The sequence below is a fragment of the Pogona vitticeps genome, chromosome 5 (genome assembly GCF_051106095.1).
Source record: "Pogona vitticeps strain Pit_001003342236 chromosome 5, PviZW2.1, whole genome shotgun sequence".
In the NCBI taxonomy this organism is placed as follows: domain Eukaryota; kingdom Metazoa; phylum Chordata; class Lepidosauria; order Squamata; family Agamidae; genus Pogona; species Pogona vitticeps.
The window spans coordinates 47,123,209-47,146,326 of record NC_135787.1 but is presented as its reverse complement, the minus strand read 5'-3'; the positions used below and the strand labels follow the sequence as shown (position 1 = coordinate 47,146,326).

Genomic DNA, 23,118 nt, shown 5'->3' with positions numbered 1-23,118 from the left:
CTGTCCATATTGTTACCATAGCCAGCTGATTGATTAAAATTGCTTAATTACACCTAAAATAGCCCTCTGCATACTGGTCTGATACTCCAGGAATTAATATTTTGATGTCTCAATCAGTTTTATAGTCTGACACTCTACTTTTATCTAACATACTTTATGTATACATAAGCTCATGCATTTGGTCTTGTTTACTTTTTTAAAAAAAAAATCTATGACTATAGCAACGCGGGCAGGTAAATTACCCTATGGTGTGTATTTAATTAGTCTCCACCCCTTCCCTTACTTTATAAAGGCAATTAGCTGCCAGTGTTTTATAGCAGAATCTTCTAATACATGCCCAATGGAGAAGCTTAGGAAGTTAAGTGGATTTCGTGGCAGAGGTATGGAATCAGAGCTATAACAATGAGTTGGCGTATCCTTTTATTTAAGTGGTGCTATTTTGAATGAGATGGTTTTTATTTTAGTCATTTTCTGCTAAGGTAATGCAAAGAATAATAATTTTCTAATTTTTTAAAAAAACTAGATATGTATATTTTGAGTATAATTTCTAGATCTAAATCAACTACAGTTTTGGACACAGACATCTAGGAGACACTTCCGCTTTGCGATTAGCATGGATAGAACTGGGCTCTGTAGAATGTGAAGTAAGAAATGACATTCTAAAACAAGTTGAGCAGTAGGGAAAAGTCTCTTGGGGCTACTTATTTTAATATTTTCCTTTAGAAATGCTGACTTCAAGCACTACCATTTTAACACTTCAAAAGAGCAGACCATCATTGGACAATCTTGCCAAAGGACAAGCTACTTTGTTTTTCAGGATCTCTAAAGTCTGTGTTTCTTTTGTCCTTAAACTAGATTTATATTAATGAGTTACAAGTAATGGCATTTTGAGGCCAATAAGGGCACAACCGTAGTTTTTAAAATCAAATTTAGTGTTAACACTGTCATTTTTAAATTTATTTTTATTTTATTTTATTTTTTGGAAAATGAATGCCATGTGTGAATTCCCATCATGTTTGGGGGACTGCTGGCAGCATTATAAACAGCAATACTTTTGCTATTAAAACCCCACCAACACATCCTGAGGGATCCAAAGGCTTCCCCAGGACAAAAGGGAGACCCAGGGAGCCTCAGAACTTAAAAGGAGGACCTATTTAATTACTGTAAGTTACATGTTTCCAGTGCTGAACCAGGTTGCACCATACAAAATTATGCAAACAGGATTTCACCTCTTGTAACTAAAAGTTTTAATGCAACTAGTTAGGACTGGGGAGGAGTTATAATGAATTTCACTGCTCACTACTTTTTAACCTCTGGCTCTAAATATGTAATTGAGAAGCATGACAAATATATAAGCATTTGTAATAACAACAACAGCAACAACAAACCCCACAGAAAATTGGTTCATTATGAGCCTCTTAGAGGTGTGGTACATGACATGATCTTTTTGTTTCATCTTGGTGAGTATCTATGTGCCAACACTTTCTCTTCTTGCCAAATATTAAGGACTGTTGGGGAAAGCCAGACTCTATTTCACAAGGAAGCCACTGCCATCTTTGGAAGAAAAGAAGAAGTATGATTATGAATTTGCAACATCCACTTCATTCCACGGGGTGCACAATATCGTTCGTACCAAGACCAAGACACGTAAGGCATTATGGATGTTAGTAGTCATGGGTTCCATAGTCCTTGTTGTTTGGCAAGTAAGCAGCCGTTTGATCAATTATTTCAGCTGGCCCACCACAACGTCAGTAGTCGTTCAGTATGTGGAAAACATTGAGTTTCCTGCTGTAACTTTTTGCAATCTGAACAGGTAAGATAACTTTCACTTTCATATGTCATGTTTACTTGCAAGTTGTGAAGAATACGCAGTGGTCTTCCGTACAACATCTACAGAATGCGCTGTTATTGCCAAATAATCTGCCCTGACTCCTTTACTGTTTGTTTGTTTGTTTGTTTGTTTTAAGTTTTAAGGGCTGTCTTGGAACCCTATTTAGGAATTTAAGAATTACTGCACATTTCTGGTTTGTCCTCACAGGTTCCAAACCCAAGCAGTAGCTAACCTGGGCATCATCTTCTTCCTATGGAGCATAGTATCTGCAGTTCTCCATATGTTCAATAGTGGTGACAATTCTAACCAAGACCTAAACAGTTTCCTTCAAGGGAATCAAAACTTCAGCATCAAAGAATTCACAAGGAATAATGGCTTCTATCTGAACAGCAGCACACTGCTGGAATGTGAGTTTTTTGGCCAGCCCTGTTACCCAGAGGTAAAAAAATATTAATTAAATTTAAACAATTGTTTGCTCTCCCCTACCCCCTTTCTTTAATCCCAGGAGGAAACTTGGGCATAGTAGTAGTTCCAGCGGACAGAGGCAAGAAACAAACATAAAGATATTCATTGACTAGATCTAGAATGATACTGGGACAATAAAATACACTGTAGGCACAGGAGACACTTCATGTTACCACTTCAGGACAAAGGGCCATCATATATCCATCATGCCATAACACAAGGAGAATGCTTGTATTGTTTTAAAAATGCACACTTCAAAGGATAGGGAGGAATCTAGCCATTGTAAAGCACACACTTTTCCTGGCTACCATTATTATTGTAAGAACATTTTTTTCCAATTCAGATTTGCAGAAATAAAAACTAAAAAATGGAATCAGTAAAATAATATACAATGGCAGCTGTATAGCCTCTTCCCACACAACCATTAATGGAGAGTCTACAATTATTTAGTTGTGTCCATGCTCAACCTCATTCCCACATCCTAATTATAAGATGGAAACCATCACACTTATAACTGCTACAAGAGTTACTGAGTTCATGCAGAATTAAAGTGCTTTGTATGCTTTCAGAATAAACCCTTTTCAAATGCAAAGTATTATTATTAGTAATTAGGCAATAACAGCAGTGACTGTTATTAACAGTGAATTAAATAATACCTCTCTGGAGTATGCGTTTTTCTCAGAAACAAGCTATCTCCTCCTTCAATTTTCCATTTCTTATAAAGAAAAAATAGTCAATTAATATTACTTATATACAGTATATTCACTCAAAAGTAAATGTCATTAAGTTTGAAAGGGCCTTGTTGTTGTTGTTGTTGTTATTGTTTAGTGGTTAAGTCACATCCGACTCTTTGTAACTACATGGACCAGAGCACACCAGGCCCTCCTGTCTTCCACTGCCTTCCGGAGTTGGGTCAAATTCATGTTGGTAGCTTCGATGACCTCCTTCATGGATTGCTGCCTTGTCGTGGCGAAGGGGCTTGAGTAACTCAGAGAAGCTATGGGCTATGCCGTGCAGGGACACCCAAGACGGACAGGACATAGTGGAGAGTTCCGACTAAACGCAATCCACCTGGAGTAGGAAATGGCAAGCCACTCCAGTATCTTTGCCAAGAACGCCCCATGATCAGAAACAAATGGCTAAAAGATATGACGCTGGAAGATGGGCCCCTCAGGTCGGAAGGCGTCCAACATGCTACTGAGGAAGAGCGGAGGACAAGTACAAGTAGCTCCAGAGCTAATGAAGTGGCTGGGCCAAAGCCGAAAGGACGCTCAGCTGTGGACGTGCCTGGAAGTGAAAGGAAAGTCCAATGCTGTAAAGAAAAATACTGCATAGGAACCTGGAATGTAAGATCTATGAACCTTGGGAAGCTGGAGGTGGTCAAACAGGAGATGGCAAGAATAAACATCGACATCCTGGGCATCAGTGAACTAAAATGGACAGGAATGGGCGAATTCAGCTCAGATGATTATCATATCTACTACTGTGGGCAAGAATCCCGTAGAAGGAATGGAGTAGCCCTCATAGTCAACAAAAGAGTGGGAAAAGCTGTAATGGGATACAATCTCAAAAATGATAGAATGATGTCAATACGAATCCAAGGCAGACCATTCAACATCACAATAATCCAAGTTTATGCACCAACCAGCATTGCTGAGGAGACTGAAATTGAACAATTCTATGAAGATTTACAACACCTTCTAGAACTGACACCAAAGAAAGATGTTCTTCTCATTCTAGGGGACTGGAATGCTAAAGTAGGGAGCCAAGAGATAAAAGGAACAACAGGGAAGTTTGGCCTTGGAGTTCAGAACGAAGCAGGACAAAGGCTAATAGAGTTTTGTCAAGAGAATAAGCTGGTCATCACAAACACTCTTTTCCAACAACACAAGAGGCGACTCTACACATGGAAATCACCAGATGGGCAATATCGAAATCAGATTGATTATATTCTCTGCAGCCAAAGATGGAGAAGCTCTATACAGTCAGCAAAAACAAGACCTGGAGCTGACTGTGGTTCTGATCATCAGCTTCTCATAGCAAAATTCAAGCTTAGACTGAAGAGAGTAGGAAAAACCACTGGGCCACTCAGGTATAATCTAAACCAAATCCCTTATGAATACACAGTGGAAGTAAAGAACAGATTTAAGGAACTAGATTTGGTGGACAGAGTGCCTGAAGAACTTTGGATAGAGGCTCGTAACATTGTCCAGGAGGCAGCAATGAAAACCATCCCAAAGAAAAGGAAATGCAAGAAAGCAAAGTGGCTGTCCAACGAGGCCTTAGAAATAGCAGAGAGGAGAAGGGAAGCAAAATGCAAGGGAGATAGGGAAAGTTACAGAAAATTGAATGCAGACTTCCAGAGAATAGCAAGGAGAGACAAGAGGGCCTTCTTAAATGAACAATGCAAAGAAATAGAGGAAGATAACAGAAAAGGAAAGACCAGAGATCTGTTCAGGAAAATTGGACATATTAGAGGAACATTTTGCGCAAAGATGAACATGATAAAAGACAAAAATGGGAGGGACCTAACAGAAGCAGAAGATGTCAAGAAGAGGTGGCAAGAATACACAGAGGAATTATATCAGAAAGATTTGGATATCCCGGACAACCCAGACAATGTAGTTGCTGACCTTGAGCCAGACATCCTGGAGAGCGAAGTCAAGTGGGCCTTAGAAAGCCTGGCTAACAACAAGGCCAGTGGAGGTGATGGCATTCCAGTTGAACTATTTAAAATCTTGAAAGATGATGCTGTTAAGGTGCTACATTCAATATGCCAGCAAGTTTGGAAAACTCAACAGTGGCCAGAGGATTGGAAAAGATCAGTCTACATCCCAATCCCAAAGAAAGGCAGTGCCAAAGAATGCTCCAACTACCGTACAATTGCACTCATTTCGCACGCTAGCAAGGTTATGCTCAAAATCCTGCAAGGTAGGCTTCAGCAGTATGTGGACCGAGAACTCCCAGAAGTACAAGCTGGATTCCGAAGAGGCAGAGGAACTCGAGACCAAATTGCTAACTTGCGCTGGATTATGGAGAAAGCCAGAGAGTTCCAGAAAAATATCTACTTCTGCTTCATTGACTATGCAAAAGCCTTTGACTGTGTGGACCACAGCAAACTATGGCAAGTTCTTAAAGAAATGGGAGTGCCTGACCACTTTATCTGTCTCCTGAGAAACCTATATGTGGGACAGGAAGCAACAGTTAGAACTGGTCATGGAACAACTGAGTGGTTCAAAATTGGGAAAGGAGTACGGCAAGGCTGTATATTGTCCCCCAGCTTATTTAACTTATATGCAGAATACATCATGCGGAAGGCTGGACTGGAAGAAACCCAAGCCGGAATTAAGATTGCCGGAAGAAATATCAACAACCTCCGATATGCAGATGATACCACTCTGATGGCAGAAAGTGAGGAGGAATTAAAGAACCTTGTAATGAGAGTGAAAGAGGAGAGTGCAAAAAATGGTCTGAAACTCAACATCAAAAAAACTAAGATCATGGCCACTGGTCCCATCACCTCCTGGGAAATAGAAGGGGAAGATATGGAGGCAGTGTCAAATTTTATCTTCCTGGGCTCCATGATCACTGCAGATGGAGACAGCAGCCCTGAAATTAAAAGACGCCTTCTTCTTGGGAGGAAAGCGATGACAAATCTTGACAGCATCTTGAAAAGCAGAGACATCACCTTGCCGACAAAAGTCCGAATAGTCAAAGATATGGTTTTTCCTGTCGTGATGTATGGAAGTGAGAGCTGGACCATAAAGAAAGCAGACCGCCGAAGAATTGATGCCTTTGAATTGTGGTGCTGGAGGAGACTCTTGAGAATCCCCTGGACTGCAAGGAGAACAAACCTATCAGTTCTAAAGGAAATCAACCCTGAGTGCTCACTGGAAGGACAGATCTTGAAGCTGAGGCTCCAGTACTTTGGCCATCTCATGAGAAGAAAAGAGTCCTTGGAAAAAACCTTGATGTTAGGAAGATGTGATGGCAAGAGGAGAAGGGGACGACCGAGGATGAGATGGCTGGACAGTGTCTGCGAAGCAACCAACATGAACCTGACACAACTCCGGGAGGCAGTAGAAGACAGAAGGGCCTGGCGTGCTCTGGTCCATGGGGTCACGAAGAGTCGGACACGACTAAACGACTAAACACACAGCTTCGATGACACTGTCCAACCATCTCATCCTCTGTTGTCCCCTTCTCCTCTTGCCTTCACACTTTCCTAACATCAGGGGCTTTTCCAGGGAGTCTTCTCTTCTCATGAGATGGCCAAAGTATTGGAGCCTCAGCTTCAGGATCTGTCCTTCCAGTGAGCACTCAGGGTTGATTTCCTTCAGAATGGATAAGTTTGTTCTCCTTGCAGTCCAGGGAACTCTCAAGAGTCTTCTCCAGCACAATTCAAAAGCATCAATACTTCAGCAGTCAGCCTTCTTTATGGTCCAAGCTCTCATTTTCATACATTGCTACTGGAAAAACCATAGCTTTGACTATTCAGAATTTTGTTGGCAAGGTGATGTCTCTGCTTTTTAAGATGCTGTCTAGGTTTGTCATCATTTTCCTCCCAAGAAGCAGGAGTCTTTGGATTTCGGGGCTGCTGTCACCATCTGCAGTGATCATGGAGCCCAAGAAAGTAAAATCTGTCACTACCTCCATATCTTCCCCTTCTATTTGCCAGGAGGTGATGGGACCAGTGGCCATGGTCTTAGTTTTTTTTTTTTTTTTTTTTTTTTTTTGATGTTGAAAGGGCCTACTCCTTAGTAAATAAATATAGGAAACACTGCAACCAAAAAAACAAAAATGTTTCTTAAAGAGGAAGTTTATTTCTCATCTCTCCCAAGGACTCTTTAAAAAAAATTCATAATTTAACAACTCATCTCTGCAGCCAGTGCAGGCAAAATGCAGTTACAAAACACAGAGTGCTGTTCCCTATCTAAGGAAAATATGACAGGAAGCAGGCTTTGCCAGACGCCCTTAACACATGATCAGGCTACCAAGAACTGTTACCCAGAACCCTTGAATTGTAACAGCTGCTTAATGTGTCTTCATGCAGTTTGCATATGCAGTATACAGATCAATACTTTTAAATACATAAGGCTTTGAGAATGTCAGTCATTGCTGTGGTTTTACCCATTGGCTAAACACACCACAAAGCAGAAGCAGGCTCATTTTTTTTATTTATTTTTATTTATTTATTGTATTTATACCCCGCCTATCTAGTCATTTCGACCACTCTAGGCGGCTTACAACATAAAGGACAACAAGTTCAAGAAAAATTTATAACAATTAATTAATTAAATGATTTATTATTATGATTTATTATTCTTGTGAAATAGTTGGGTACAATACTGACTTCCTGTTTTGCCTCAGAGTTCAACTTCAGCAAGAGCTGGAGAGGAAATCTAGGTACCTTGGCTGGCTAATGATGCAAGTGGGCCTCAGGTGGCATGGTTAGAATATAGGAAAAGCCCAGCTAAACAGACAATATGGCAGCCCAGGTTATGTGATAGTCACTCTGAAAGATGAATAGTCTTTTTTTTTTTTTTTACTATTTATTCACATTTAACAACACCTTCATAAAACTGCAGCTGAAAAAATGCAAGAGCAGCAAAACACCAATACAAATCTAAGAAGGCAAGAGTTGCACTCTCGTGCTTATTTTCCTCTTTCTTTGGCTTCTTCCTTTTACAACAGCAAAAGCTGATATGATTGCTATTGCCTCCCCATGCCAGAGCAAGGAGAGTTAATTGGTGATCTGGTAATCTGCCTGATAACGTCTCATCTGAAACAAAGTCCTGACACTCTGTCCCTTTGTGTTTCCTTTCTACTCTCCTTGCCTAATAGTTCTGCATGAGCAAACCAATTAATTCAGTCATCCATTTTGTTCTGCTTCCATCACTCTAGGACTTTGAGCATGCCTTCACTGAATATGGAAACTGCTTCACTTTCAATCATATTAACATTCCTGCAAAAAGAAGAGTGAGCGTATCTGGAAGGGGCCTGAGTTTGCTTTTTGATGTTAAGCAGGTACAGATATTGCCATGAAGTTTGCCCTGTACCATCTACTACTCAACATATTTCTGACAGTTAACTCTTGTATTAAAGAACATAGTCTATGATTGATTGTAATGGTCTGCCATATGTGGAGCCTCTTAATATGATCAGGAACCCTGATTCTTCAGGATCTCCTGTTAATAGACAGACTCCACATGTACCAAAAGCATTCTTCTCCAAACAGTCCTTCTCCTCTTGGAAGTAATAACAGGAAGGAGGTGGAGCTACAATTCTCTCCCAGCTTGTGCGTTGAGATTAACCCCCCCCCCTTTTTTTTTGAATGGCTGAATAGGATTGCAGTTTTGCTTCATAATCCAGCCATTTGTTGGTAGGATGACCATGTATGATAAAGCAGCCCACTATTTAGATTTAAAGGTCTATTGGAGAAGAATAATCTTTTTCATTTTCTTGGAGGTCAATAATCTAGTTGAAACAATTACTGTTGAATTTTGTCAGCCTCTGTTTGAAAGGCTGTCCAAATCCAATCCAGTTTAACAATGAAGACCCAAAAGAAGGGTGAGCCACCATATTGCTCAACAGTTAGCATCATGAGCAGGCTCACACATCAGCTGACCAGAGTCTTCTCCAGCATAAACCCATCTGGTAAGTTTTCCTTCTCCCACTTCACCTTCCATTTGAACGTACAACCATGAAATCACACATTTTCTCAGATGGCATGAATGTTCAATTTGCAAAAACAAATTCAGTTTGGTTGTTGTGGGTTTGGGGGGCTCTTTGGCTGTGTTCTGAAGGTTGTTCTTCCTGAAGTTTCACCAGTCTCTGTGGCCGGCATCTTCAGTTTGTTTGCTACACAGGGAAGCAAGAAAACCAACAAAAAGTAAACCTGCAGTTGCTCAAGCTGTTGAAATCTCCTTGAAGTGGAAGTTTAGATACCCTTCCACTGAGATCCCAAACAAGTAAAGTGTCATTGAGCATTTTACCATTCAACAAATAAAATTTGAATTCTGTGGAAGGTTTGATGATTCTTAAAAGAAACAATAACTGTACATTTTTTTTCCGAAAGGCAACACTTACCATTTAATGTGAAGGTGACCTACAATACAACCACAAGCAGCAAATATGGGCAGCACAGTTATTAGACACTAAGGCTTATGCAAAACAGAACTGATATAACCAACAGCTGTTCCAATGTTTCTTCATTAACCATTTCCCAAACCCGCAGAAGAGAGATTAAATGGCCTTTTAAGGGTGATCCATGCCTGTTAAATGGTAGTGAGACATCCTAGCTATAAAAGGTGTTTTCTGTTACCTTTCAGAAAATATACTTTTCAATTAATGTCATGAAATAGGGTTCAAATTATGGGTATAACATAGCTCTGCAGCATACTTACTAGTAATACATATCTCTCTATTGCAGATTGCAATTAGTATAGAAAACAGGATGTGCTTTTAAAAGGTTCTTTATAATATTCATCAGCATTCCAGTTTATGGAACCTTGTGAAGAAATACCCAAATTCTTTGAATAAGATAAAGTAATTGGTACCTAATAGATTTTTACAGATTTTTTTTTACAATCACATTTCATGAATAGAACTGAATATTTATAAAATTTACAGTTTTAAGTTGTTTTCTGGATTTTAATTTGCACTGTCAGGTACTGAATCGGTAGACAATATTATTTTACCATTAGAAATGCAGCTGTATATGAATCTGCTAAGGAATAATAGGACTCACTTCCAAGGAGGTATGAATAGCATTGCAACATCAGCATTGTAGTATATCTGGATGGTGGCTAATGGGATGATAAGAAGCCGACTAGAAATGAAGAACTTAAATAAATTATAATTGAAAATAATATTTTTCATCTGGGAATTTTTGCAGATCTGCTTTGTTGAAACTGATACCTCTGTCTCATTATGTCTTTCACACTTTTGTGTGTGCCAGGCAGAGTTCACTGATGACCCTTCTCTTGGATTTGTTGATGCTGGGATAACCTTTGCTATCCATTCACCAAAACAACCTCCTCGATTTGATGGCTTAGGTATATCCACACCGGTAGGCATGCATGCCCATGCTGCAATTCAACAAGTGAAGGTAAAGATTTGTATAAGACCAGAAGAAGGAGAAGTAGATGTTTTCTGATGGATTTGAGTGAGTGAGTGAGTGTGGCCAGTTACACCTAACATGGCTAGTTCCATGGGGCTTATTTCATAGCAGATAGAATACACAAATGCACTTTCAGTTTATCATCATATGCCTAATTTTAAAGCAGTGAATCCTACTGAAATTAGAAGACTTACTTCTGAGTAAATAGGCTTAGTATCTGATTACTAGTTCAATTCACCAAGCCAAGAGAGGAAGTGATTGGTTTGGGTGTCTATGTATGTACCCAAACACTGATGGGTTACACTATGTGATGTCAAGAAGCAAAATGTCTTGGTTCTGCTAGAGAGGTTTACTTAAAGACTTCTCAACAACTTAAGGTTTTCTTGTAATAAAATGTTTCTTGTACAGGACAGATTGCTACAGGTTTATTTTAAATTGTCTTCAGTCAAAATATGACATTAGAAATGGAAGCAATAATTCTTAAAAAAAACATAATGCATATTTCATTTTTCCCTGTTTAAGACAATTATTCAAGAATACCCTTGGGGAGAATGCAACCCAAACATCAAACTTCAGTACCACAAGATCTACAGCACCTACGGATGTCTGCAAGAATGCAAGGCTCGGCATATACAAAAACGATGTCAATGCTTACCATTTATGCTGCCAGGTATAACTTGGTGTACATAGAAATCTGATTTCCTCTGGACATATGAGGAAGAGGGCAGTACTTGCTATACCCTTCATTTTTGTCTTTCATAGGTGCAAATAGGGAGTCTGACAAGGACAGTGTCTTCTGTTGAGTGGAGGCTTTCCAGACTATGAGGAACCCTGATTTTTCAGGATCCTCATCAAGCAAAAAGCCTTCATGCATAGCTAGCTGTCAATCTCGAAGAGAAACAGCACAGGAGATGGGATAGCATTCTCCCTTTCAATCAACCTTTTTAGAAACATCTGACAAATCTGTTCTACACTGGTCATTTATTTTGCAGTTTGCATAGGATTTGGCATGTTGCTGTTGTTGTTTAGTCATTAAGTTGTGTCCGACTCTTCGTGACCCCAAGGACCAGAGCACGCCAGGCCCTCCTGTCTTCTACTGCCTCCCAGAGTTTGGTCAAATTCATATTAGTAGCTTCGATGACACTGTCCACCCATCTCATCCTCTGCCGTCCCCTTCTCCTCTTGCCTTCACACTTTCCCAACATCAAGGTCTTTTCCAGGTAGTCTTCTCATGAGATGGCTAAAGTATTGAAGCCTCAGCTTCCAGTGAGTACTCAGGGTTGATTTCCTTCAAAATGAATAGGTTTGTTCTCCTTGCAGTCCAGGGGACTCTCAAGAGTCACTTTTCTCTGCTTTCTGCCCTGCATGAATGCCTGATCTGAAACAAAGGCGCTCTCATGGGGGTGCTAATTCCCTAACTGAGTGCCCGTTAACGTCAAACAGGTATTTTTTTAAAAAATGGATTTCAGGTTAGCACTGAAACAAATTCTTGCTAACCACTTCAGAAAAAACATTATTTAAAAAGGTAGCCCTCACAGTTGCTGTATATAAAGTGCCAACCAACAGGTTATGAATATAATACACATTGGTTACAAAGCCTTTATATTTATCTTCGATTCTACTCAAGAGATTATTCAAATTTAGGGGTGGCAACAAAATGATAATGGTAGGCACAAATTAGCAGAATAGGGAAGGGTGATGTTCATTTATGGTTCCTTCTTGTGATCTCCTATGCCAGAGGTTCCCAACCTGAGGTCCCCAGATATTCTTGGACTACAACTCCCAGAATTCCTGACCAGCTCAGCTAGTGATGAAGGTTTCTGGGAGTTTTTGTCCAAGAACACCTGAGGACCCAAGGGTTGGGAACCTCTGTCCTATGCTATTCAGAAAGATGCCTCAATCATCAGAATAGAGTTGGGGGAAGGGTATGGGGAGGTGCAGTGGGAGAAGAATTGCTGAAAGTTGCCCCCTCTGTTGATGGATGACTTATGTCAACTGAATGGCACTAATCGGATACCACCTTTAAGAAATAACATCACGCAGAAATCACAGTTCAAGTGTGACAGATATTGCTTACAATGGGATTGCATCTACTTCAGTTTTTTTTATGGTTGTTGTTGCTAGTGTTGCTATTGTTATTAAACTCAAAGATGATTGATGAACTTTTGCGTTAGGCTGACAAAGTCCTGCTGTTGCTCAAGTCCTGTTTGTTGTCCCATAGAAATGTTCCTGCTGCTTTTAAAATACACATTATGAGTAGAAAAAAAAGCACAATTTTACTAGACAATTAAGCCAAAGGAGAGGAGTTCAAATGTGTTTTATTAACATTGGTATCTTTCTTTCTCTCTTCCTTCCCACCTCTCCCACAAACTTGTCGAAAAGGAAATGGAACTGAATGTGACTTGGAAAAATTTTACAACTGTGTTTCACCTATGCTGTGTGAGTAAAATGACACAAAAGTAATCCAAATATTGGGAACCAATTTGTAGGAATCCATAGGCATGGCCATAGTTACTCCATACAGGGTTGCCATATTATCCTTGGAAGCTTGATGACTGGCAACCAACTGGAGCAGGCAACACTTTTGTTTAGTTCCTAAACCATTGCCACTGAGCAGAGCTAGAACACATCACTAGACTTCCCCAAAACATTTCCTGAAAAAAATATAATTTCTAATTACTTTCCAGCATCATCTATATCAGGAAATTACCCTCCATAGTAACACACTGTACTAATAGCACTATCCACAAGTTATGCTTGAAAATGTCTAGGGTTCTGCTCATGGGGATGTACACAGAAGCCCTACTCCCATGTCTCCATCCAGAAGCCAGACAGACCTTAGCTTATTTACCACAAAGGTTGAAGAGGCACTTAAAGTTCTGTAACAGAGCACTGTGAAAGAGTTCTCCTCTCAAGGAAATACTGTGCAACCACATCCAACTCAACATGCTTATATATATTTCTTCAGATCTTTGAACTAAAAAAAGGGAAAGTATGATTGACATCTGAGGCCATGTTGGGGTCAACCTTAGGTGCATCTCCTAACCTCCCTCTTTAGTTAACACCGTTTAACAACTTAATAGAACGAGGGTGAATCAAACTTAAGAAAGAAGTTAATCAGCACCTGACATGTCCCTCTGTGTGGAAACAAAGCCACCACATGGAAACGTGTTTTGGACTAAAACTCCCAGAATCCTTCAGCTGGCGTAGCCAGGGATTCTGACATGGCATCTGGGAAATATTTTCAAAAAGACAGAAGACAAAACCTGAAAATTCTTCCCTTGTTGCTTAGGTCTGAGAGGAGTATGACATATAATCTGAAAAATTCATAATAAAATGCTTCTAAAAATTTTCAAAACCACTAGTTGTTACTTAGTGCTGTTCATTACATCTAGATTAGCTTTCTAACTACTGGTTTATTTATTTATTTACAAGATTTTTTTAGCCGCTTCATTACCAATGGTCTCTGAATGGCATACAGCAATATTAAAATCACATAAAAACTATTAAAATAATACCCAATATTAAAACAGTCAATTTGTCTTTAATAAATCCTACTGCTCATATGGCCAGCTAAAGGATACCATTTAATTAAAATGCTGGCTAAAGAGAAAGGTCTTTGCCTGGCGCCGAAAAAGTGTCGGAGCCAGGCAGATCTCTATAGGGAGGGCGTTCCAAAGTTGGGGGGTAACAGCCGAGAAGGCCCTATTTCGACATGCCATTCCCCCTCACCTCTTTCAGGGATGGCACCTTCAGAACGGCCCCCTGGCCTGATCTTAGAAGACCTTTGTCACTGGGCCAATTACACAACCACTTTGCAACCAATCTCAGAATCAGAATGGGGATGTAACACAGAGTCTGCAAGATCACGCATATGTGATTGCCATTGTATGGTTGCATTTTGCATCAGGATGCTGGCCATTAGTTTCTCACTCCAAAAGTAACTATTTACAGGTAACTCTGCTTTAGGATGTTTGGGACTTCAGCTTCCACCAGCCCTATCCAGAATTCTCTGGAAGGCCAAAGACTTCATCTTTGGTTTACATATAGACTTGGTCTTCCCAGAATACTGTTCTTCACTGAAAGATGCTATTTAGACAAACCATAAATAATTATTCCCACCTATGTCTTCAAACATACTTCCCCCCCTCCCTCAAATCACATTGTTTGCTCTTGGTTTCAGAATTCAGTAAGAAAGACAAACTTATCTTTACTGGAAACCACAGTAAAATCTTGTGATTTACCCCTGTGGAAGGTAATTGATGCATATTCATCTTCAGGGACATGGTGGCGCTGTGGGCTAAACCGCAGAAGCCTGTGCTGCAAGGTCAGAAGACCAAGCAGTCGTAAGATCGAATCCACGTGACGCAGTGAGCGCCCGTCACTTGTCCCAGCTCCCGCCAACCTAGCGGTTCGAAAGCATGTAAATCCGAGTAGATAAATAGGGACCACCTCGGTGGGAAGGTAACAACGTTCCGTGTCTAAGTCGCACTGGCCATGTGACCACGGAAGATTGTCTTCGGACAAAACGCTGGCTGTATGGCTTGGAAACGGGGATGAGCACCGCCTCCTAGAGTCGAACACGACTGGACAAAAATTGTCAAGGGGAACCTTTACTTTACATCTTTTCCAAAAACTTGGAATGAAAGGGGGGAAATCTTTAAATTGGCCTTTTCGTTTGTGCTGATGTTTGTTTACCAAATGGTTCCCCTTTTAGATAAAATGGAACTTATGGGATTGTGTTCAGCTGGAACACATAACTCCACTTGCCCAGTTCCTTGTGAAGAAACCGATTACCCGACCACTGTTTCCTATGCAACATTTGCAAGTGAAAAGGCATTGAAATACCTTTCGATCAAGCTGAAGAAAACACCAGACTATATCAGGTATGTTTACCTTTAATTTTCCTATAGTTAAGTAATGTGTTTCATATGCATTTGAACAACCTGTCAGGTACTAGCTGAGACCTCCTTTCATCAGGCTGCCATATTGATTAACAACAGCAGATAATTAAAAAAATAGGCCTTCATTAAATCGTTAGTGTGTTTTAGCTTAATATGACTACTTTTATTTCTTAAATCAAACTAAGGGACCCAAGCAAAGATATTTTGGACAATTTAGGACCTGGTTACATTTTATTATCCCAGTGCTCAGTGTTTATGGAAATTACACAATACAATCCTATAAGTATATTTAAAAGGGATTCTTTCAAAAGGGAGTCTGTTAAAGATTGCAGGCAAAATCTACTAGGACAGAAGTAAACCACAGCTGAAGTTAATTAGGAGATAATATTGGAAAATGTCTAGATATCTGGAAACATTATTTCTCAAGCCCTATTAATTTTAACCAAGAGAAAGTCTCAAGAGTATGAAAATATTTATGTGAGATACCAATTAGTTTGTGATTGCCTAGGCTAAACATTTCAAGTGCTTTTGTTCTTTTCACATGTTTGTGCTCTTAAATTGTTTGAGGAAATATCTCGAGTTTGTCAAAAAAATATTGATGCCTTTGTCTTCATAAGCTTGTGGACTCGTTCTCCTTACAATGGATATTTTTGTTTGCCTTTATTGCAAAACTGTGATGAATGCAAAAACCAAGAGTGTCATGTTAAATCTCCTGAAGCCAGCAGAACAAATACCAGTGAGAATCCTGTAAATGCGAATAAGGAATGTCTTTCCAAGACTTGTGTATGTTCCAAGTGCACATTTGGTTACTTATTCCTAACAGATCCCAGCTATAGTTGAATCTGTTGAGTTCAGAATGGCTCGTACCTTCCTTTAACACTTGCTAAGCTGATGCAGTATCCTGTGTGGTGTGGTAGAAAGATTAACAGACTAGGATTCAAGAGCTCTGGATTCAAATCTCTGCTTGGCCATGGAAGCTAGCTGAGAGTTGGCATTGGTAAAACCACCTCTATATAGCTCAACATTTTGAACATCGAATTAGGATTGTTATAAGTAGGATATACAGTGGTGCCCCGCATAGCGATGTTCATCCGTTCCGGATTAATCGTTGCTATGTGGAAACATCGCTAAACGGAAAGAAAAACCCCATAGGAACGCATTAAACTTTGTTTAATGCATTCCTATGGGGCCCAAACTCACCGTTCAGCGAAGATCCTCCATAGGGGTGGCCATTTTTGGTGCCTCTAAAGTGAGGCAACACAGCCGGTGGCCATTTTGGAACCACCGATCAGCTGGCCGAAAATGGGGCCTTTGGCATTTCCCCCCAGCTGAGCGGCGGGAGCTTCGAAGCCCTGCCGCTCAGCTGGGGGAAAATGTCAGCGGTCGGTGGGCAGTGGCTTTGGAAGGACCCCGAAGCCACCGCCGACTGCCGACATTTGCCTTCCAAGCTCTCAAAGGGCTTTCCCCCGACATTGGAGAAAGCCCTTTGAGAACTCGGAAGGCTCTCGGCAGTGGTGGCGGCACGGTAGGGGGGTCCGGATGGCTTCCAGGCGAAGCACTGGAAGCCATCCGACCCCCCTATCCTGCCGCCGCCGCTTGAAGCCGCCCCGCGCCCGGTTTCCCAGCCATGCTCCGACTCCCGGGAGTCCGAGCTGAGCTGTCCAATCAGCAAAACATTGTTTTTAAATGATGAATCAGAATTTAAAAGTCCTCTGCATCTCAGTTGCCTGTAGCTCCCCGAAAGCCTCTCAAAAGAGGCACAATTATTTATTTGCTTAAAATATTTTTGCCCCACCTTTATCCTAAAAAAGGAACCAAAACACAATAATAAAAGCTTAAAAACAGTCAATTATTCAAATATTAAACAAGAATGAAACAAAAATTATATTTAATATATTAGGTGGAAGCATTACTAAAAGAAGATTTAAAGCAACAAAACTACAAACCATCCTGTTTTAGAACTTCTCTTAGTTTTCAGTTGCCGGTAGAAGGAGAGGAGCGAAGGGGCCAACTTCACCACTCAAGGAAGGAAGGCCCGTGGTTTGGGAGCAACCGCAGGGGTGTGCGGGTCGAGAATCCTTTCTTGAATTTTCATCAAATTCGTTTGTGAATGTGGTGAGACCAGAGAAAGCAGTCCCTCTGATACTTTTAATACTTGTTGGGGCTTTTGCCAGGAGGGACAGTCTTTCAGATAGCCTGGACCTGAGCTGTAAATAGGACCTAGAAAAGAGCTGGCAGCCAGTGGGGTTCTGGTAAGGGGAGGCTCACAAACAATTCCCGGAGCCAACCCCTGTCAACAGCCTGTTCGCAGCACCATCTTCAGAGGCAGCCTCGCATAGGGCACATTGCAGTAATCCAAGCAGGAGGTAACCAAGGTGCGTGTCACCATAGCCGAGTCAGGCTACTCAAGAAATGGGCACAGCAGGTGCACTAGTTTTAATTCTGTAAATGCACTTCTGGCCATTTTTGAGAAGAATCCAGTTGTTAACTCCAGCAACACAGTTGAGTTTTCAAGGAGAGTGTAACCTCATCCGGCACAGACTGAATCCTGATTCCTTGGTCTGCCTTTTAACTGACCACGAGCACCTCTGTCTTGTCTAGATTAAGCTTCAGTTTCTCCACCCTCATCCAGCAGATTGCCAGCCTCAGCCACTGATTTAGGACAGAGTCCGTTTTTTTGTGTGTGTGTGTTTTATGTTTAAGGAAAGGAGACAGGAAGCTGAGCATCCTGTAGATCCTGTTCCATGCGTAAGTGTATACTAGCCTTTTCCAACTGGATAGTTTCATGTTATTTTAGACTACTATTCCCAGAGTCTTTCACCATTAGACATGCTAGATGAGGCTGAAGGGTCCTGCAGTCCTGGAAGACAGCAGGTAGTCTTATGTTATAGGAAGACTTCAGCCTGCTCCACGTTTTCCTGGGAACAAGCTCCACTGAATACAATAGAATTTATATCAGAGTAACCATAATTAGGTTGGCCATTGTAGTCTACTGCTGCTTAAGATACCACAAGATGTATTGCTTGTACTCCAGTAAACAAAATTTTAAATGTCAATTTTCACTTCTTTAATAGATCCAGAAATTAGTTCTGTTATTGTTGGAATAATCCCTGATTAAATCAACACTAACAGTAGTTCTGTTATAGATTGTGCTAGATAATTTTGTGAATGCCCAAGCAGCATATGAAGGAGAGGAGGTTTACTCACATTCCCTGATTCTCAACTTCTCTAATGTTTCTATAGAGCAGCTGTGAGGACCTTCAGTTTTTATTAGATGTTTACTTGGAGAGTGTTTTATAAATGTATCTCCCTTGCCCTGTGATGTTTCCCCATTCTAAATCACTCCCCAACTGCAATCAGCTCTATTTGATTAAAGGGGTGGGGTGGGGGAGGAGTAGATGCTTGGCCACTGCACACATCCATCTGGCCTTCCCTCCAAGAGTAGGGCTATTTTTTGCACTACAAAGTAGTTGCCCTCCCTGTGAATGCTATTTATTTCCTAATGCAGTGGTCCCCAACTGTTTTGGCACCGCAGACCGGTTTAGCATGCATGTGGGGGGGTGCGTCTGTGCATGCATGTATGCATGAGTACATCTGTGCATGGGGGGCATGCATACATCTGTGTGTGAGGTGTGTCTGCGTGCATCCGTGCATGCATGTATGGGGGCATGCATGCATGGGGGGCATATGTGTGTCTGTGGGGGGGGATCTGTCTCCACTGCTTGGTCCTGCCAAGGCCATGGCCTGGTACTAGGCTATGTACTGGGGGTTGGGGCCCTCTGTCCTAATGGATGGTCACATGTGAAATAAACAAAAGTTGTTATGACACATGATGTATGAAAAACAATGTACAAACCAGTGTCGTTCCTCATTTAAGTTTCATGGCTATGCTGGCCACTTTCCTAATAATCAGCCCATCCCCATGCAAAATTCCTCTTTATGGCCCTGAATGGGAGAGAAATTGAAACACAATGCAGGTAACTAATGTCTTCTGCAAAGGGTCAGATGGCACCTAGCCTATTGCAGGGGGCAGGAACAACATTTAGGGAAAGCTGTAGGATCCTACAGTGTAGGCAGAAGGCCCCCCCAATGCTTCTGTAGCTGCTTGAGAGAGAGAGAGAGAGAGAGAGAGAGAGGTCATGAATCTTCCATCTCTCATAAACTTTGACTTGCATAACAACATTTGCATTTAGTTCATTTTGATATTTGATTATTTCTTACAAATGGCCACTATCTAACAATTATTCATTGAAGCATGAAAAATTACAGGGAAATATTTCTGTTCCCAAGTAATTAACCAGTAGGAATCAAGCAAACATATTAATAAATCCACATTATAAATTATCTAGCAGTATGATCAATTGATTTTTTAAATAAATATGTATATAAAATGTAGATTCAGTTATTTACAGCTTGATGCCAAAGACGTATCATAGTAGCATCTCATGTATGTTTGGAAACCTAAAGAACGAGGTCCATTAGCAGGATCATTTAGATAATTATAAGACCAACTGTTTAGGGTTGTGAATGACCTTGAGGAACATAATGGTCACATCAGGTACTCTTTCGTTTTCAAAGCTAGAGTTTCTTTTTTTTTTTTTTAAAGGAAATGTTTGTTGTCTACCAAAATTTAGGGGGGGGGATGGTTCCACCTCACATGGAGAGTCAACCTGGGTAGAACAGCCTCCTTCCTTCAGACTTATATTTCCATGTTTAAAGCAGGGCTAGTGCACTATCCTCATTGCTTTGTGGACTCCATGTATTTACAGTATGCATAAGGCTATACTTGCCACATGATACTAAAAATGGAAAGGAATGGTTGAATTGATGAATAAAAACCAACAGCATAATGAAAGTGTTCTTATTATCCCCAGGCACAATCTTGTATATATTGACATTAAATATCATGATCTGAATTATAAAATGACCCAACAGCAGAAAGCATTGAGTGTATCTGAGTTGCTTGGTAAGTGAACTGTAATGAATATTTTTTTTAGCATGGAAGACTGCGTTTGTGTTCATTTTCAGCAATCATTATGCTAAATTCATTTGTTAGACTCAACTCAGATAGATCAATTGAATCAATAAGACATATCTAAGTGTTGACTCAACAAACTGCCTTCATTCAGTGGGTCTACTCTATATGGGGCTATGAATGGCATTTACCTTACTGACAGAATTCATGAGCATTGTTACTGTTTTCCAAACAGTTGGATTGTTATGTGACTTGATATAAAATCAGCTTTTTAGCTCCTTTCTGAGGCAGCATTTGTTCTGCCTTAAGGATAGGATTTTGCACTGGTGTCACAAGAAGTTTCCCCATAATTTAAACAGAGTTCTTCTAATCTTCCTTTATAAGAGGTTTTTATTCTCTCTGTTCCTGAACTTTTTTATCCCTCCAGAAGGCAAATTTAGTGCTATGGTGCTTCTCAGGCGTTTTAACACCAATGAACTATGGGAAGTAAGAGTCAAGAAAATTCAAAGGGGAAAAAATTGCTAGACACTGGCAAATGAAAGCACACTGCAGGGTCCTGAGATGGAGACACTCTGCAGGCAATTCCAGGCCTACAGCAGCTGTAGTGGTGATGCTATCAAAGCACCTTAGTGCTAGTTAACAGTAAAAATGCAAGTCCTGTTTTTTTTTTTTAAAGTCCATTTCCAAGCAACAAGAAAGGAGGTGAAACAAGATAAATACTATATCTGGGAAAGCCCTGTTATAATTTCTGTATAGTAAATTTAGATTTCCTTTTGGCATTGCAGTCTTCTCTTATGCCTCCATGTTTTCAACCCAGAAGAGGTTAGACAACTTTTATTTCCTACCGAAATCAATGCCTTTCTGATCAAAATGCAACTAACTTGCATAATAGATCCAATCCACCTATTGACAGAGAAGCATGTAAATATGATGAGGTCAGTAAATTGCAGTGAATTCGATAGAACAACCTGACTTTAAGATTGAAGAAGAGAACATAAATCATGTAAATCTCACATTTTAACATGGCTAGACTGATGTGTTTCTTGTTTTCATTCCAGCTGATATTGGCGGGCAACTTGGTTTATTTTGTGGAGCCAGTATGATTACAATCATAGAAATTGTGGAATATATTTTCACCAACTTTTGTTGGATGTGTGTCTTTCTTCTTCTAAAAGCACCAGAGATGCCAGACTGGAATATTTCAGATGAGAATCAACAAACACAGAAAAGGAGAATACAAGAATGTTAAAGACTTGTAGAAAGAGACTGGGAAGTAAACCTTCTCTTCTTTAAATGACATTAATTTTGAAGATAAAACAAGAAAAAGTAGAAAATTAAGTCCTCCATTATTCAAAAAACTTACTAGAAAATTGAGAGGTTTATTTAAAATGAAGAATCAATGATTTCATTGTCCTGTAAGGTTGGTTTTGGACAGTTGGAGCCATTACTTCTGTTTGTTTGCTTGTTTTTGTTTACTGGATGCTATTAGAGACAGCAAAAATGTTACAGCTTTGAAAAGCAAAGTTTAATTTCCTTCCAGGTCACTCTCAGCTCTGAATACTTGGATTGTAAACTCAACGTTGGTGAGAAACATGATATTTCAAGACAATTTCAAACTCCCAATGCTATACTTCATTATACACCTCACATATTTCTGGTATAAACCTAGACATATCCATCCTTGAAATCAACTCTAATAGTAAACCAAGTGTGTACAGGGCAGTGAAATTAGTTTTCTTCTTTATTGCTATCTAACATTACTATATTTTGCAATATTTTTGGCTGAAGATCTTGCAATAGTGATTTTGTTGGTGAACTGGATCCTGTTCAATAAGGTATGCAGGATTCATATCTTATGGTTAGTTACTCATTTTCTTAATACTTTTCTGTCTCCAAACTGTGTATTACCTTCTGAATATTACCTTCAAGAGCTTCTTGGGGGCTGATCCTACCATCCACCAATGAGGCAGCTACGTCTGGAGGTATATGTTTGGGATTGGGGAGATTCATCTGCTGATGTGGCTAGTTTCTGTACACAGAATAGGGAGCTGTTGTTGTTGTTTAGTCATTAAGTCGTGCCCAACTCTTCATGACCCCATGGACCAGAGCACACCGGGCCTTCCTGTCTTCCACTGTCTCCCAGAGTTTTGTCAAATTTATGTTGGTAGTTTCAATGACACTGTCCAACCATCTCACCCTCTATCGTCCCCTTCTCCTCTTGCCTTCACTCTGTCCCAACTTAAGGGTCTTTTCCAGGAAGTCTTCTCTTCTCATGAGATGGCCAAAGTATTGAAGCCTCAGCTTCAGGATCTGTCCTTCCAGTGAGCACTCAGGATTGATTTCCCAAGAATAGGGAGTATGATCTTGCAAATTATCTCAAATGACTTGGGCTGATGCGGAGAGTTTTCCAGAGTGAAACACTGCAAATGAAGCTACAATAAATCATAATTTGTTGCTCATGGGTATATATCTTCCATGTGGAATTCCTTCCCTGTTATAATTTTTGATGTGCAAAAATATTATCCTGATATAGTGTGTTGTTGAGGTTGATAAGGGTTCTTTCGGGATTTAATGATAAGGAACTCATATGTGGAGAAAAAGGCACCATTTTTAATAAAAGAAACAAAATTAAGTAAATAGAGATGGGGGTATTCATATATGAATATCCCCGCACAAGTGACGTTAACAAGGGTCCAGCCCCATGGGGCCGGACAGTCCACTCACCGGTCCGATGCAGACGGTGTAATTCTATGAATGGATCTGCAGTGTGCAATCCGCTTGCTACTCCTGGCAGGAGGCGGGAGGATAAACTTTGCTGCAA

At 40.3% G+C, this 23,118-nt stretch overlaps 1 protein-coding gene across 1 annotated transcript; it reads left to right on the top strand.

Moving 5' to 3' along the window:
- The first annotated feature begins 340 nt into the window (after nucleotides 1–340).
- Nucleotides 341–21,576, top strand: ASIC5 (acid sensing ion channel subunit family member 5). Its single transcript, XM_020781436.3, has 10 exons — nucleotides 341–380; nucleotides 1,507–1,813; nucleotides 2,039–2,270; nucleotides 8,201–8,323; nucleotides 10,257–10,406; nucleotides 10,941–11,088; nucleotides 12,801–12,857; nucleotides 15,136–15,304; nucleotides 20,197–20,288; nucleotides 21,356–21,576. Exons 1-10 carry the CDS (start codon nucleotides 341–343, stop codon nucleotides 21,544–21,546), a joined length of 1,509 nt encoding a protein of 502 aa, XP_020637095.1. The 3' UTR covers nucleotides 21,547–21,576.
- The last annotated feature ends 1,542 nt before the right edge of the window (nucleotides 21,577–23,118 follow it).